This window comes from Lichenostomus cassidix, chromosome 8 (genome assembly GCF_008360975.1).
Source record: "Lichenostomus cassidix isolate B80296 chromosome 8, HeHo_3.0, whole genome shotgun sequence".
NCBI classification, from domain to species: domain Eukaryota; kingdom Metazoa; phylum Chordata; class Aves; order Passeriformes; family Meliphagidae; genus Lichenostomus; species Lichenostomus cassidix.
The window spans coordinates 30,017,262-30,033,269 of NC_139489.1; the positions used below are offsets into that span (position 1 = coordinate 30,017,262).

General features: G+C 41.6%; 1 protein-coding gene across 5 annotated transcripts in view; it reads right to left on the reverse strand.

Annotated features, from left to right (window-relative positions):
• Positions 1-16,008, reverse strand: part of SMG7 (SMG7 nonsense mediated mRNA decay factor) — a 51,838-nt gene that overhangs the window by 16,615 nt on the left and 19,215 nt on the right. For all 5 annotated transcript variants that reach the window (XM_085068712.1, XM_085068713.1, XM_085068709.1 and 2 more), the window contains 11 exons: positions 14,665-14,696; positions 13,275-13,392; positions 12,149-12,281; positions 9,150-9,321; positions 8,276-8,347; positions 7,086-7,236; positions 6,621-6,756; positions 4,426-4,588; positions 3,154-3,310; positions 596-666; positions 218-278 (listed from right to left, as the gene is read on the reverse strand). In XM_085068712.1, the coding sequence (XP_084924838.1) occupies positions 218-278; positions 596-666; positions 3,154-3,310; positions 4,426-4,588; positions 6,621-6,756; positions 7,086-7,236; positions 8,276-8,347; positions 9,150-9,321; positions 12,149-12,281; positions 13,275-13,392; positions 14,665-14,696 (1,266 nt within the window). The remainder of the gene's footprint in view (positions 1-217; positions 279-595; positions 667-3,153; positions 3,311-4,425; positions 4,589-6,620; positions 6,757-7,085; positions 7,237-8,275; positions 8,348-9,149; positions 9,322-12,148; positions 12,282-13,274; positions 13,393-14,664; positions 14,697-16,008) is intronic.

Below are 16,008 nucleotides of genomic sequence, written 5' to 3' on the forward strand. Positions count from 1 at the left end.
GAGGTTCAGTGGGGTCATGAGCAGTATTATAAGCTAAAGAATTTCACAAGAGTTTTGCTACATTATCCACTGCACTTGTTTTGGAGAGACCAGTACCAATCTATACAGCAGCAAATATTCATAAATAAGAATTATTTAGGGAATTGTAGGGAACAGGCCCAAATCTGTTGAAGTTGTGAAATCAGCAAGAGTGAAGGATCCTTTAGCAGTCACCCACCTGAACGAGGGCCTCAGAGCCAGGAATCCCTGCAACTCAAATTCTTCTGGAAGGGGGGTTGCTGGCAAACAGACAGTAAACAGCATAAGGAAAGCATGAAAGCATTGAGCACCGTATCACAGCAGACACCTCAGCATGGTCTCTATACATACTAAAAGCCTTCTATTAACTCATCTACCCCACAATCTGAGGAACTCAGGAATAAAGCAGAGCAAAGTCTGTTTAGTACAAGAAAGCAGCATTTGCAAAGAATTCATATGAACTAATACAAGAAGACAACTTGCTTCCTTATTTGCTCTTCAACTATAATTCCCCACATCAGCAGGAAAAACATTGTTTTTCCCAGTTCTTCACAGCACAGACTGCAAGTATCCTTACCGTTATTACTGGATAGATCTTCTTCATGAGGCTGGAAACTATTTAGAAGAGAGATCAGCCAGGGCCATATGCTACAAATTAGAAAACAGGCAAACCCTAAGTGAAAACTGCAAAACATAGGATGTGTTTGCTTTACCAAGAAAACACTGAACGCTGTTACAGTCACAGCTTACATTAATCCTCTGATTTCCAAGCTAAGTTTCTCTCAAGTTCCAGTGAAAAGACCACTTTCTTGAAAGAATTACTATTACTAAAAAGTCAAAGTTTCCAAGGAAGCCAGGCTCTGACAGCACAGTGTTCATTATCCAGCAGGCCAGAGAGCCCGCTGTGAATTTAACCAGATAAACCTAGAGCGTGTGCAAGTGCTGCAAGCACCTGCCTGCAATTCATGCTTTCCAGTCCAAAGCTGATGGCTCTCAAGGCACAGTCAATGAATCAGTTTAGGCAGCAAAACGATTTATCACAGCTGTGCAGAAGTACTTCTGCTCCATGAACAAGAACACTGTACTGTAGTTCTGGAGCATTTACCACCAAATGAACAGGCTCTAAGTAAGGGTTGCACTGCGTAAGACCATAAAACTAGAGGTGAACTTGCAGTGCCCTCACAATACCAGCACAAGCAATGACTGGAAATTCTTCCCAAAGGCCCTGGAGCAAATAATTTTAAAATCACATTGATCACTACATAGGTGGTTAACATTTAACTGCCACCACCAGGCTGCTTCCTCCTGTTTGTTAAAAGCTCCCACCCAAAAGTCCAAGAACCCTTCTGCTTTACTGATGAGTAACCATGAAAGCAACAGAAAACTACTTCAGGATGCCCACTTGTGGCTAGCACAGTTTTTCCCATGGGAAGTTTTCTTGTGTTTTTGTAAATAAAGATAAAGTTTGGATGTTTTGGAACAGTGTCCCAGAACTTGGACAGTGCAGGCCTGGCCAATCAGGTGGGGGAAGGCTTCTGACTGACCAATCTGGGTGACTTTTGAGAACTCTATAAATGTGATGAAATCAAAACAATAAAGGTCATTCCTTCTTGCCACTGAGAACCGATGCATTCATTACTCTGCTAGCTGCTCAACAGCGACACCCACTGGGCTCAGTGTTTGAGAAATGAATGTGTTCTCCCCAGCAAGGCTTTCAGCTATCATCCAGCACGTGGTCTGGAGAATGCACTGTGCCCCCAACAGCACTGTACACCCTCCAGCTGCTTTCCTGCACTGCTGTGGGCACTAGCAACATCATCTTCATGATTATTCTCTACACTGCACTGAGCAACAGCTCCTTTCCATGACTGACAAGGAACAAAAAAAAGGAAAAAAAAACCTCAGAGGTCTTCAATGAGGCAAGTAAAGTCAATAATTTGTTGCCCAGAAAATGGGTTGCTTCATAGAATCCCTGACTGGTTTGGGCTGGAATGCACCTTAAACATCATCTCATCCCACCCCTGCCATGGGCAGGAGCACCTTCGCTATCCCATGTTGCTCCAAGCCCCATCCAACCCGGTCTTGGACACTTCCAGGGATGGGGCAGCCACACCTTCTCTGAGCAGCCTGTGCCAGGGCCTCACCACTCTCTCAGAGAAGGATTTCTCTCTAACACGCTATCTAAATCTACCCTCTTTCAGCTTAAAGCCATTTACTCCCCCAATTACTATCTGCATGTACTCTCTGCAGGGACTACTTGATATCAAGCAGTTATTTTGTCTACTAAAATACTGGCATAAGTCTTCCTTCAGGATGTGCACATGGCAATAGTTATCACCTCTCAAAACTATTTCTGAACTCTTTTCCTTAATCTTGCCTTTAGGAATTCCATAGTTTAAGCTCCCAAAACTACAAGGCTTTAGGGGGGTTTTGTGTTATTTAACAAACCAAAGTTATAGGGAGCCCTGCTTCCCATACATCACACTGCTTTCCTTGAAGTGCCCATCTTAGGAACAATACTCATCCAGCTGTGTCAGTAACAGTCACTCTGATCTGAAGAATCACCTTACATAAACACTTCATTGAATCACTATAATTCCTGAAAAGGTAAGACTATTAAAAAAATTGGTCAGTTTTGAACAATTTAAGCCTAAATTTATGAGATTAGTGTCAGAAGTGAAAAACCAGAGCAACAGTCCACAAGAGTAATGCCTGCATCTACTAAACTACCAACCCACCTCTACTAAACTGAATTTAATTCCTGGGTGACTCCATTCCAGCACTGCCCAAATAATGGTTTAGTGCATGAAATTAAGGCAAGTATTCTCCTGCCACCTCCCCCAGTAAGATGAGAAATCATTATACTAAATTAGACTACAGGAACACTCAGTAGTTACGCTCAAGCTGGACTTCAAAATGTTACAGCAAACCTAAAGCAAGTTAGAAGAGTCTATTTGTTCATGTAACCACAAATCTCATGTTTTGCTTTATGAATTTTTTAGCACATACACTTTCTCTCATTTTGATATCTGCAATGATGAGTTATATAATCACTTTTTCTGTGATTCATTTGTGGACCACCGGTAATTAGGACTTCATGCAACAAAATGTATCAAGAGAAAGATTAACACTCACTACCGTCTTTCATCAACCACTGCTTCCTGGAAAACACTGGGCCTAAGTTTCAGCCAGTCCATTGAAACCTTCACAGCTGGAAGAGGATATGCAGCCCCAGAGTCCTCCTGGTAGTCGTTTTGTAAAGGACACTTGCACAGAACTCCAAGAAACGACACTGGAAACAGAGTAAGAGGAAAAAGCAAAACAGAAAAACTCCATGACATGGGAATTAAACTTCAAAGTTGACCAAATAACCTAATCAAACATATCCCCCCCCATAAGATATAACCTAATCAAACATATCCCTCCCTATTCTAAGAGCTAGTTCTTTAGAACAAGGCAGCCTCATTACTTCATCTTTAACAGTCCACCAATAGATCACAATGTGGGGTTTTTTAAATAGTTTTCTACTATGCAGCCGAATCTTGGTGTTTACATCCCTTCAACTGTCATGGCAAGTCATTTTGGTACATTAAAAAATCAGGTGAGACAAGCCCAGTGCAAAAATATTCACTCACCTATTTATTAGAAATTATCAACTCAACTACCTACTTGCACCTTATTCACTTCAACCAGCAGGTACACAAATGCACTGGAGCTGTGCAGGCAGACACCCAGCCCAGACCCCTTTGGGCACAGAAGCTAAGAAAGACTAACCACACCTGTGTGACCATGGTGCCTTCAGAATCAACTCCAGGCTGGAATCTGGAGAAATCCAGCTATTCAGAAATCTAGGTGTTGACAAACAAGGCCAAGCTGACCACAGGCTCAATCTGGTAAAGCAAATCGGCGTTATGTGGCTACAGTCTAAAATGCTCTGCACTTCCACTTTATCTCCTGTTTGATATAACCAAAGACACAGAAGTAGCTGAGGTCCTGGGTGACTCAACTTCAGCTTTATTCCTGTTGAATCAGAACCAGCTCCATTCAAAGCAACTCCAACTGTATGCAGCCAAATGGGGAGCAGTCCCCCAAGAAGGGTAGTACTCACCACCAAGCTGTATCCAGTTTCACACCCAAGTTAAAATGTTCTTTCAGAACCAGGAAAATTAGGCAGAGTTCTGTAAAGCTTCAAACAGAGTAAGTCCAGGACACAGAAATCCAGTGTTCGTCAGCACTGCTGACATACACAGTCCTGTGCAATCATTGTCTCTCAACTTTCTCCCTTTATGTCTATTCTCTGCACCTACCTCACACAGCCATTAAGCTAGATCCTGACAGGGAATTACTAATGGATTCCACCATTGAAAACCAAGAGAACTACAAAAATCAATTAGCTCTCACACTTACTGAAGAGAGCGAGGAGCTGTGTCCAGCAGAGCTGCTCATCTTGGCTGTAACTGTGCTGCTCCGTTTCATTGCTGAAGTCTCGCAGGTGGTGCAGCTGGAACAGGTTGATCACAGTAATATGGACTAACTGCTGAGAGTTGAAGGCCTTCTGGAACAACAACCTCTGCAACAAAGACACGGTGTGTATGCATATTTCAATGGCAAAGCACATGCTTGAAAGGATTAGTAGTTGCTCCTTCACTGCTTGACTAATGATTCTGCCCTCAGGCAACGCTCATTCTGGATTTTATTTTCAGGTGATCCCCACCAGCACAGCACTGGGCTTCCCAAGAGGGCTTGGGCAGGTGCCCTCTGTTAAGCCCAAGGTTTTTGCTTGTACACCAGCTCAGACACACAACAGTCAACATCGCCTCTGCATATGGTTCTCCTCCAGAGCAACTTTGAGTGCACTGACAGCACTGCAGAGGCCTGTAGATCCACTGAGTTTGTCTGCCTTTCAAAGAACCAGAATGGAGAAGGTGACATCTAAAAAAAAAAAACACCCCAGGAAAATTTAACTACTGCATGGTTATGCATTAAAGACTAATTCCACACCTGACTTCATAGGTCATGGAATGCCTCAGTGGACTAAAACAGCAAGAGCGATTTACAAATGTCTTTCAGTAACTATGCTGGAAAAGGCACAGAAAGAGACTTCAAAGCTTTTTGTTGGAAATAAAGGAACTATCCTGAATCTCAGCCAATGTATCTTCAGACACAACAATCACGGAAGCAAGTGGATTAACTACTGTAAGCTTGAGGAAAAGGTTTCAGCTCCATGTTCACCCACGACTCTCCAGTTTAGGGCACGAAGCACCATACAGCTGACAACTGAGACTGGCAGAGCTGCCAGCAGCAGTACCCAGGGCCTACTCCCAACCCTGCAACTGGCTCTCCTCAGAGTTAAAATCAACCACAAAGTTAAACTGATTCACCACCATACAGCCAACTTCACATCCACATTCAACTCGCTGAAGCCAGAAGAGTTGCTCTCTAGTAAATTAGGCCTTATGTTGCATTAATATAAACAAAAAAAAGTAATCTAAGTAACAAAGCAGGGCTCAATTAGCTGTTTTAAAACCCTGGATCAGTTCAGAAAATCAAGACTGTTCCACATGCCTGAGCAATGCTCATAATTATTTATTATACGTGCTGCAAAAAAAGCAGTACTTGTTCAACAGCCAACATCATACACAGAAAGAGATACAATTAATTTTGAAACATTAACTGCCACATTTGGAGCAGCCCACACTGAAAGTAAATTCACAGCAAGTTCTGAGTTTTTTAAAATTTATTTTAAAGACAGTGTGAACCTAGCTGTAGCAGCACAATTTAAGACAAAAAAAACGTAAAAAGACTGTAAAGAACATTTGCGACTTTTCATATTGCTCAGACCACCTTCCACTTTCCTATTTTTGAAAAGCATCCACTGCTCTGCTGAACATATCCATCCTCCCTGTTTCTTTTCCACAAATTAGGAAACCGAAGCAGAGCAGATTCCGAAAGGCACTTACCAGCTAATAAGATGTCCTCTCTGAAACTGTACTACTTTCCATAAATACCTTACAAAATTGGTTTTTTTCAATTTTTGCCATGTTGTCCAACATAATGAGCTGGCTATGTTATCAATGGGACTCGTAGATTTTCCACGGGAAACATGTTCTGAATAGTTCTTGTCTGCACAATTAAGGCTGTATGAACACTTTTCAAGGGCAAACTGCTAACAGGAGAGGCAAGTTTTCTGAGGCAGATTAAATGCAGCCTTAATAACCAGTTTGAGTGAATGAAACCCATCCAAAAGATGAAGCTCTCAAAACTCCTCAGGCCACCAAGCCAAGACTTCACAGATTAATCAAGTGCTTTTCACAGGTATCCAAGAATCATCCACATTAAAGAGCACAGAATCAACAGTGGTCACTGATTTCTCCTGTATCTCCATCAATAATGGACCATGAGTCAAATGGGAAAAATCCCTGATCTTGGCAGAAGTTACCAGAACTATCCAGTGTTAGCTTCAATGCAAACCTTCCCTAGCTGGCTGCTTGAGCTTCCTGTATTTTAGAATGTGAAAGAATTATTACTGGACTGTAATTTCAGAGATCAGCTGCAAAAAATATTCTCCTCAATATACTAATTATTATGTTCTTAGAACTAACCTTGAACTGTTCTTCCAGCTTTTCTCGAAGAGGGCTCAGCTTCTCCAAGCTCTTACTCAGGTACACATGGCCATGGAATTTAATAAATGCCTTGATGAAGTCAGACACACTCCATCGAGTCTTCACCTCATCACGACTGCATTTAGAACAGGAATATCTGATTCAGTCTTTGGAATTACACATAGCTGCACATAACATTACAGAATTATTCCAAAAGGAAGGAAGAATGTCCATGCAAAGCTATTTTTTCGTCTTGGCACAATATGCTGATTTCCTGCACTCAATCACAATCAGGAGCATCATAAACTATTCTTTGTTCCATACACCTGTGAGGATGCTCTGACTGGACACGGGTTGAGGGATTCCTGTTTCCTCTGCCAAAGATGAATAACTTCTGGCAAGCCAGGTACTTTTAGAAGTGTCTTCCAACTTATCTGAGCGGAAATAATTTATTCTTTGTCTCACCTTTCCAGTGCTTTAGAAAGTGCTTTTTGTAGGTTAGTGGAGGCAGCTGGGAAAGGAAACTTCACAGCAATGCTTCTGCAGTAGTAGAAAATTGTGGTCAAGTGGTCTCCTTTGGAAGAAGCTAGGATAGCCAACTGATTATAAGGCTGACCTAAGGGAGAAAAAGATAAGTTGTCCAACAAGTTGTCCTGGAGGGAAACATGCTGGATTTCACGGGATGTGTGGTCACTTGGAAAGAGAGTATAAAGTCCTCAGCTCTTCAACAGACAAGGCTCAGATCCATCTGATGACCCTTTCGTCCCAGCCTCAGATCTGTACCACTTCAGTGAAAAAAATTCTAAATTTGTACCGCAGCAGCTGTTTGGTTTTAGGTTTTTTTGTTTGGTTTGGTTTGTTTGGGGTTTTTTTTACTTTGGAGGGGGAAGGATTGGGTATGGGGGTTTCTGTTTGGTTTTGTTTGTTTCTGGGGTTTGAGTTTTTGTTTAGCCGTATTTTGTCTACATAATAAAATACTGTCAGAACCAAGTTTTCACCACCAACTTATGTATCTTCTTCTATTGGATCAAAATCTAGCCCAATTTTACTTCCCTTTCAACAGTTCACTTTTTTTTGCCTAGGGAGTTTAGAATAAAGAGAATTTTGCAATTACAATACAACTGGTTAAAGAATTGAATACTGGTTTCAGCAGCCTGGCTCAAAAGTGATTTATCCTTCCCTCACCATCCCTACATTTTGGGCCACTGTAAGACAATAGCTAAAAACCTAGATTCCTGAGTTAAGGAACTCATTCACTTGGATGAGCAACTTGAAAAATCCAATTTTAGCTACGAAACTTTATAAATTCACATGGGAATAAACAGCAAAAGAAAAAAAAGCAATGTTGGTGTAAAGCAAGTTTTCATTAATTGTACTTTATAATGTATGAATGAAACACAGTATAGCAGCAGTGAAGCCTTCGAGTAAAGCTGTGTATTATCTTCCTTGTTTCTAAATCTGCACAAAAAGGAAGCGACATAGATCATGCAAATCACCATGATCTAAATGACTTATTGATGGGTCAGGCTTTGTTGTATGGAGAATTTGGGGAGGGATATTTATATAAAGGCCCAGGTTTTCAACTGCCAGAGAAGAAAAGCAATACCCTAAATCTTCCTTTGGAGTTATGAACTGAAAAGGCATCCCAGACTCACCATTAGAAGGGACAAGCTGAGCTGCATGTCTATAGTAAGACTCTGCCTGGCTGGTCTGATTCCTATAGCGAGCTAATAAAACAGAAGAAAAAAACCCAAGTTGAGGCACAAAATCCCACTGCCTACAGTTACCATCATAGAATCCAACTTACCTGAAGAGCATTTCACTGGTATTTCAGAAGAACGTATTATGCGAAACAGCACCAAAATTCTACACATTGAATTCTTACACAGCTATTCTGCCTCAGATCTAAGACTGTTGTTTTAGGGACAACAGTGCCAAGAGAACCACATACAAAGAACTAAAAATATTTTTCATCCCTCTTTATACAATTACCAACTAGACTGATTTTTAGGTTGTTCCAAAAGCAACTGCAGATTCTTGTGAAAAGAGAACTTTCGACAAGACAAATCAAGAAAGAAATAAACATGTTGAACATAATGTAAAAAAGAAACCTCATTTATGAAAGGCTGGATTTCTAACTAAGGCCCTTGAATATAAGATGCTAATATTCTGGAATGGAGAAGTGTGCAAGCCTGCTGCAACAAGCTTTTGTAATAGTTACCAGTTTCAGCACTTCCCTGTGCCTACCAGCTAGAACATGATTAGAATGCTACAAGACAGACTCCAGCAGATCACTAGAAAGCCAGTGATTGTCTCCATGCATTAATGTGTAACACACATTAGAAAAGTCTGAAGAGCACTGCTTTCCAGATCTTTCCCCCTGCAGCAACCACCAAAGGCACATTCAGCAACTAGCTACTAAAGAGGAGCACGCTTGCTCCAGCAGTTGCCATGGTACATGTAGATCCCTCTATGGAAGCTGAACACAGACAGAACTCCATGTCCCAGCTCTTTCCTTCCGAAACTCACCAATATCTCCCAGATGGACAAGGCAGTGCTGGCAGATGTAGGAGCAGGAGCTGGACTGCGGCTTCACAATGGTGCTGGTGTGTGTCTGTTTATTGCTAATGATTCCCAGCTGGGAAGACTTCACACGGCACGGCAGGTCTACGTTAAAAACTGTGCACAATTCCTGTAATAACTGCAAAAATGGGGCTGGTTCAGTAGCAACTCAAGACAGGCATTGGAAAGGCATCAAAACAAGTCACAAAACTAACAGAGCATGACTTGGAGGCAGAGATGAGCCAAACATATTTGAAGCGAACTAGCCCAAGGTTCTGAAAGTGAGACTTTAAAATACATTCTCCATATGGAATTCATAGAGTTCCATTGTGCCCACTGTGTTCATCTGCCCAGAACCACGAAGAGAAGATTAACTTCTCTTCAGGGAGAAAAAGCTCGGCATGCCAAACCAGTAAGCAACTCAATCCTCCTATTTAAATCATCAAGTATTTATCAGTGCAGATTGACTATAGATGGTCTACAGATATTGCTGGGTTTTATGGTTTTGCTTTTCTTTTTGTTTTTTGTTTCCAGTAGGACAATCAAAAGGAACACAGTGGGTTTTATATTTATACCTTGATGAAGTGACACTATTCTCTGAAAATAATAGAAAGGAATATCCCTCACCCTCCAAAGCAGCTTGTTCCAACATAAGAAATGACACCATCCCACATTAAACTTTAGAAAGAAGCTGGAACACAACCAAGCTTGCAAGCAATGCGAAGTGGCTCAGTGGCTGAGCTGTCGGTAAATATTTGTGCTAAGCCAACAGTGAGACTCAAGGAACATGGCATCAGCTACTTGATCAAATATCTCAAAAGCTGATTGAAGGAAATCAGCTGAATCTCACCACTCTTATTAGTGCTTTTGAAGTATTTCCAGCAAATACCCTGCAAAGTAACAGTAACCAGAGAGTAAAGAAGAGTGTTTGCTCGACTGAGTTATAGGGTTAAAAATGCAGGTAAAGAAGTGACAGACTTTCTCCCAGCTGGGAACATGCTCAGTCTACAAATAACACAGACCCGCAGCAGGATTGCGCTTCCAGATAAAGGCACAGAGAAAAGCCCATGGCTGACAGAGACACACACTCTATCAACAGCTAAACATGAGACACGATGCTTTTGCCTGCTGCAGGAAGAGGTTTGTGTTACATCTCCCTCTCGTTTGGCTCTGTCTTTATACAGTAGACAAAAATCCCCAAACAAGAGGGATCTCACAGATAAAAGCTGGATAAGAGAGCAACTTGACATCTTCCAAGATGCCAAATTAAGAGAATTCATGCTCTTTCAAAGATGTCACTTACAGAGGACTCACAGCTGGAGAACGGGTACCTTGGCTGAGCCAAGGCTTTAGACTAAAACTGTGATTAAAATCACAAGAAACAGAGAAAGACGACCCAGTCTGTAGTGTCCAACTCAGAAAGGGTAAAATTCCTTGATTCACTGCAGGAAAGAACAAGGCTTTCGCAAGACAAACACTGGAGATTGTAGAAAGCCCTTGGCAACCATGACAGCCTGTCAAACTGGCTGTTTCCAACAACCAGCTTTCCAGAAAAAACAACGCAGAAGGGAAAAAAAGGGTAGCCACAAGGATTCTGTGAAAAAAGCCTGGGGTTTGCCTTGCAGATGTCTGGAATCCAACTAGGAATTGAAACAGTAGGTCTACTGTGAGTGCTGTAACCTGAAGACAGTGTAAATTAGCCATGAAAAAGTTTACTCTGAACACTACCTGAGAGAGGATTCAGCAATCACAATGTTGTTGAAGCAGACACCAAAAGAAGGGAAAAAAGGAAAGAAAGGCAAGTTAACTTTATTAAGGCCATTATAATATGCTGACTCTTACTCTCCATAATTTAAAGTTGAAATCTAACAAAATCTAACATAGGAAAGAGTGTGGGCAAAAATATGTCAGTAAGAAATTAATATATCAATAGGAATCACACTCCTTTGACAAGCAACTGAAAACCTTGTAAAAGATTCTTAGTCCAAGAGCACCCAACAATGTAGTTTTGCTTTAGAGGAAGAAAAGTTCCTAGAAGTGAACTTACTGTTCTAATTGTTGAAAATAAAGACTTAGACCTCGATGTTCACCATCAGTGTTAGGAGTCACAAGGAAGGGGCAAAGAACAAAACATTAGGGTATCACACATCTTGTGCATCTGCATTTCTGCACATATTTCTGTTCCTGAATAACTCAATCCAAGAACAAACTAATTATCATTGCTTATTCTTTGCTGTAGAGGGAATAAAAAGGAATGAAGGCCATGGTCCACAAACAGATATGCAGGAATGCAGAATGCAGAATGCAGAAGCTGAACGGGAATTTTTAGAGAAACGGCAGAAATAAAATGAACTAAGAGTACAATGAAATAATCAATTAACTCATCTGTTAGGCTTGAAGTTTTTGTGTCATCACTATTCTTAAACATTACAATTAAAAGACAAAATTCTTCACCACAGGTCACTACAGAGACAGAGTAAAGGGCATTAAGATGAACTGGAGAGCCAGTGAAGGCTAGACCTCCTAGTAGCTAGAGGATTCACACAAAAAGCAGCTCAAGAAAGCAACAGATGCACAGCCAGAAAGCAAGAGATAGAGCATGGAAGTATCATTCTACCCTTTCTTGCTGCTCTGTGATTGCTCTGAGCAGTCACAGCAGAGCACAGGAGGAAATGAACCTTTGACCTTACCTTAGTTTAGGCTTTAAAGCAGATTCTATTAGAAGAGAATTTAAATTGCACCAAAACAACTACCACATGCACAGAAGTTTCAGCTCAAGACTGCAGCTGAACAAAAGAAAGCCCATCCATCACCAGCTCTGCAGACACGTCCTGCTGAGACTACCAGGGTTAGCAAGGTGCACTGCTCGATCCAGTACAGCAGCAGTTTCCTAAGCTAAGGGCAAAGAATAGATTTTACCCACCTATAACTGATCCTCCACCCATCCTCGACTTTGTGCAACTCACCTGTGTGTAGAAGCCACTAGCTGCCTCTAAAAACAGAGAAAGGTTCGCCTGAACTTCGCTCCGATTTGGATTTGCTCTGTTTTTCGCCTGACCCTGGAGTGTCGTGATCTGATTTTTAAAGGCGTGATTCCAACTGAAAATAAAATAAGCATTTACCGTTTTACTTTGCAAGTGTCTTATGCAGATGGCATAAGCAACAGGAAAGAACTGTTTAATTACATCACATCAGACATGAAGAATATTGAAATTCAGGCAAAATGCAGATGAGAAAAAATGTTAAATATTGAATAACCACCTTTCCTCACTTCTCATACCTAGGAAACAGATCATGACATATATAGATAACATATATGTGTCTATATGAATATATATATGTATATAGCTAATGCCAACATCATTAATATTTGCTTGCAATTGCTCTGTTTTAGACAACATAGAAGTCCCTCCTAAAACAAGATGTGGGCTATAGAAATGAGGCTTAAAAATCATTCAGTAACTGGAAGCATGGATGGGACAACTCAGCCAGCCTACTCATCTGGCTTTCCTCAGTGCTGAAAGAACCACATGCTTCTGTTAACTAAACTTATTACAGCCATGTCTGCATCTTGAATAACAGGGAATGGATCCAGAGCATAGAGAAAACCCAGCTGGATCTTCCACTGATTCTTAAGGTGTCATTAGCAACTCATGAAGTTCTCCCCTTATTCCTCCCTCTGCCCAGCTCTACCTCACAAGGCTTAAAACGAGACTCTCCAGCAGCTGCTTAGCTCCTGTTAGACCTTGTTCAAAGCTCCAGGTGATTACATCAGGCAAATTTCCCCCTTTCTAAAAAATGCAGACTTCAGTCTTTCCCTGGCATTCCTTCCCCACCTCCATCTGGCTCTCCAAAACCCACTCCTGCATGACATAGCTGCTACTGAATTGCCAGAGGTAAAACACTAACCCTACTGAATGCTCTTCACCAGCTCTGCAGTGCATTCTCATGTTTCACCCACAGCACAGACTTCATTTTAAAGGAAGTAAGATAATTATTCCATAGGATACAATTGCTTTTCTGGAAGCCTCAAGGTTTCCTGCTCCCCAGCCCTTATTACATATATACACACAAATTCAATGAGGTACTTACAGGTCCTGCTCCACTTTTTTATCTAAAGCATATTCCAAATCAGTCACTAGCATTTTTTGATATAAGTCCTGTAGAGCCTGTCTGGACGTCCAGACTTCTGCTGGACCCAGCTTCGAATCTGAAAAAGAAAGAAAAAAACCCAAAGATACAACAGTTTTTGTAACACAAAAATTTCTGGAGTTACTCTGACTTTGCACTCATTTAACAAATGAATGAAAAGAGCTCAGTGTAAGATACACACCAAAGACCTGCTTTTATCTGAGTTCCTTCAGAACAGTGAAATACAAGAACTACAGATAGGTTGGGGGTTGAGTGCTCACTGATTAAATGACGAGTCTCCTACAACACCAGAACTAGATGTGAACAAAGTCAGCAAGCTAAAAAACAAAACAGATGGGAGTAGGTGCTTCTCCATAAGTTATTAAACTGCACAATTTCTTGCCACTGGAAGAATTCAGAAAAATTTCCAGTGTAGCCTGAAAATAATTAGCAGAAGGTAAATCCATGGAGGGATGCTAAATATGACAGTGCCTGGACATGCACTGTTGGTATTTAGAGAACACTCTGGGCAAGTACTGCTGCGTGCTTGCCATTTTCTAACTCTTCAGTAGCCATCTCCTCTTCATCCCAGAGGGTGAGTGCAAACACTGCTACTGAGTTAGAGAGTCCAATTTCCCATGGCTTCCTACAATCACCTGGGCTGGGACTGAGGGAGCACAGGGGATGGGCCCCACCCCAGAGAAACTATCCTGCTGATGGGGGAGTCACTCCTGCAGGTTAGGGGGATCCAGGTGATTATGGGGACTATATGAATATATATATTCATATATTCATATGGGGACTATACACCAGCCAGCAACATTCACCACACCAAGGCGGCAAGCAGAGCTGAGCAAAGGTTCATTAGTGAAGCTACTTGTACTGCAGGGCTGATGCATTAATAAAAAACATTCCTATATGCCATTAATATATACAGCTTAAATCATAGCCCATAGCACTTCACTGCATCTAGGGCTGCACTTTCACAACACATGGTAGTGCTCAGATCAGCATTTCCATCACCCAGATTCCTCAAAACCACCCAAATCCCAAGTACAGCAGCTCCTCTGCTAGTCTGGGCAGGAGTCACAAAAAGAAGTAGAGGCATAACCTTCATCTCCAAATGTTTAGAATACCCAAAGTCAAGTTCAAAAATATGTATTAGGTACAGGCAACAGGGGCACAGTTGTTAAAATCCTATTTATTTATATACAGAGGACAAGCTTTTAACGTAAGGCCACACTTTTCAGAGTATTCCCAAGAATACTTGGCAAAAGGAACTCTAAAGAAAAACAACCAGGAATCAAATATTATTAACAAGCTAGATCAGCTTTACAATAAAGGCAATTACCTGTCATGTCAGCCTTCAGGACTTCTGCCTGCCTGTAAGAAAGCAATAAAACAATAAATTAGAAACAGACAAATCAAAATAATTTAAATATACTGTCCTAGGTTGCAATATAGATGTAGTTTTCTATTACCACCAGCTGTGGGCCGTTAGCTGCTATCAGCTGCTAATGACCCACTCCGGATGACAGGCAATGGGCCATCCATTAGCTGTTATCACCTGCTAATGACCCACCCCGGATGATAGGCAATGGGCCATCAGGGACCCACCGTGTGACTCATGGACTTATCTCATCCCATTGTGGGATGCTCTGCCCAGGAGGGAGGAGCCAGGTGTTCCCACCTGGATATAACCTGGCCTTGGAACTGCCTGAGCTAGCCCTGTCTACTGGGTTCCCAGAGGACAAGAGCTACCACTGGACCTTCAGCTGGAGACTAGACCTTCACAGGATCACCGCTTCAACTGGACTACTTCAGTTGGACTGCTACTACCACCCTAACAGGGTGTTAGATTGTATCTGACTTTGTCAGTGCTTTTTCCTTGTATTATTTCACTTATTTTTAATTTCAACCTTGACTTGTGATCTCCCACTGGTTTGTTTTCAAACCAACACATATACCAAAGCACATCAATGTAATGGTGAGTCTACTTACAACTCACTCTGTTCTAGTTCACCTCATGCAGGATTTGAGCCACTGCTGTTCAACAGTGTGACTGCTTCTAGTTCACCCCATAACAGCAGTCAACTGTTCACTTTTTCCTGCTTATGCCTCTTTCTGAAAAAATACAAACTAAAACCGCTTACATTATAGTTTATATTTTAAGCTTTACATGGCAGCAGTGTCCTGCCAACATTAGTGATACTGCTTAACTGGGAATTTGATATCAACTCTAAGCTGTCACACGTGAAATGCAGGAGCCAAAGTCTGAGCAAAACAAACTCCCGTCAGTGCCAGTCAGCACCTTGGTACAGCCATCCTGCCCATCCATGCCACACAAGTTTTCTTACAGAGAAGGGATAAAGACTATGGCTTCCCCAAATACCTCTCTTCCTTGAACTGCTTCCCTAAAGTAATGCTTTAATCAGGTTTTCAAGGGGAAAAAAAAACAACACACACAGTACACAGAAAGAATGGCAACTACAACTCATGCACTGAGTATCCTCTGCAAATCCCCACTGCTGGTGGAGGCTGGCAAATAGCTTCTCAAAAAGAGGAACACTGGGGCACAGTCCTCAATAAATAAATATTTCTGAATGGTCAGTGTCTGGCTGGAGCAGCCAGTGGAGGTGCTACAGTTAAGCACCGTGTCAGTAGTACATAAAGCTTTAAAGAGCAGCACTGCTGG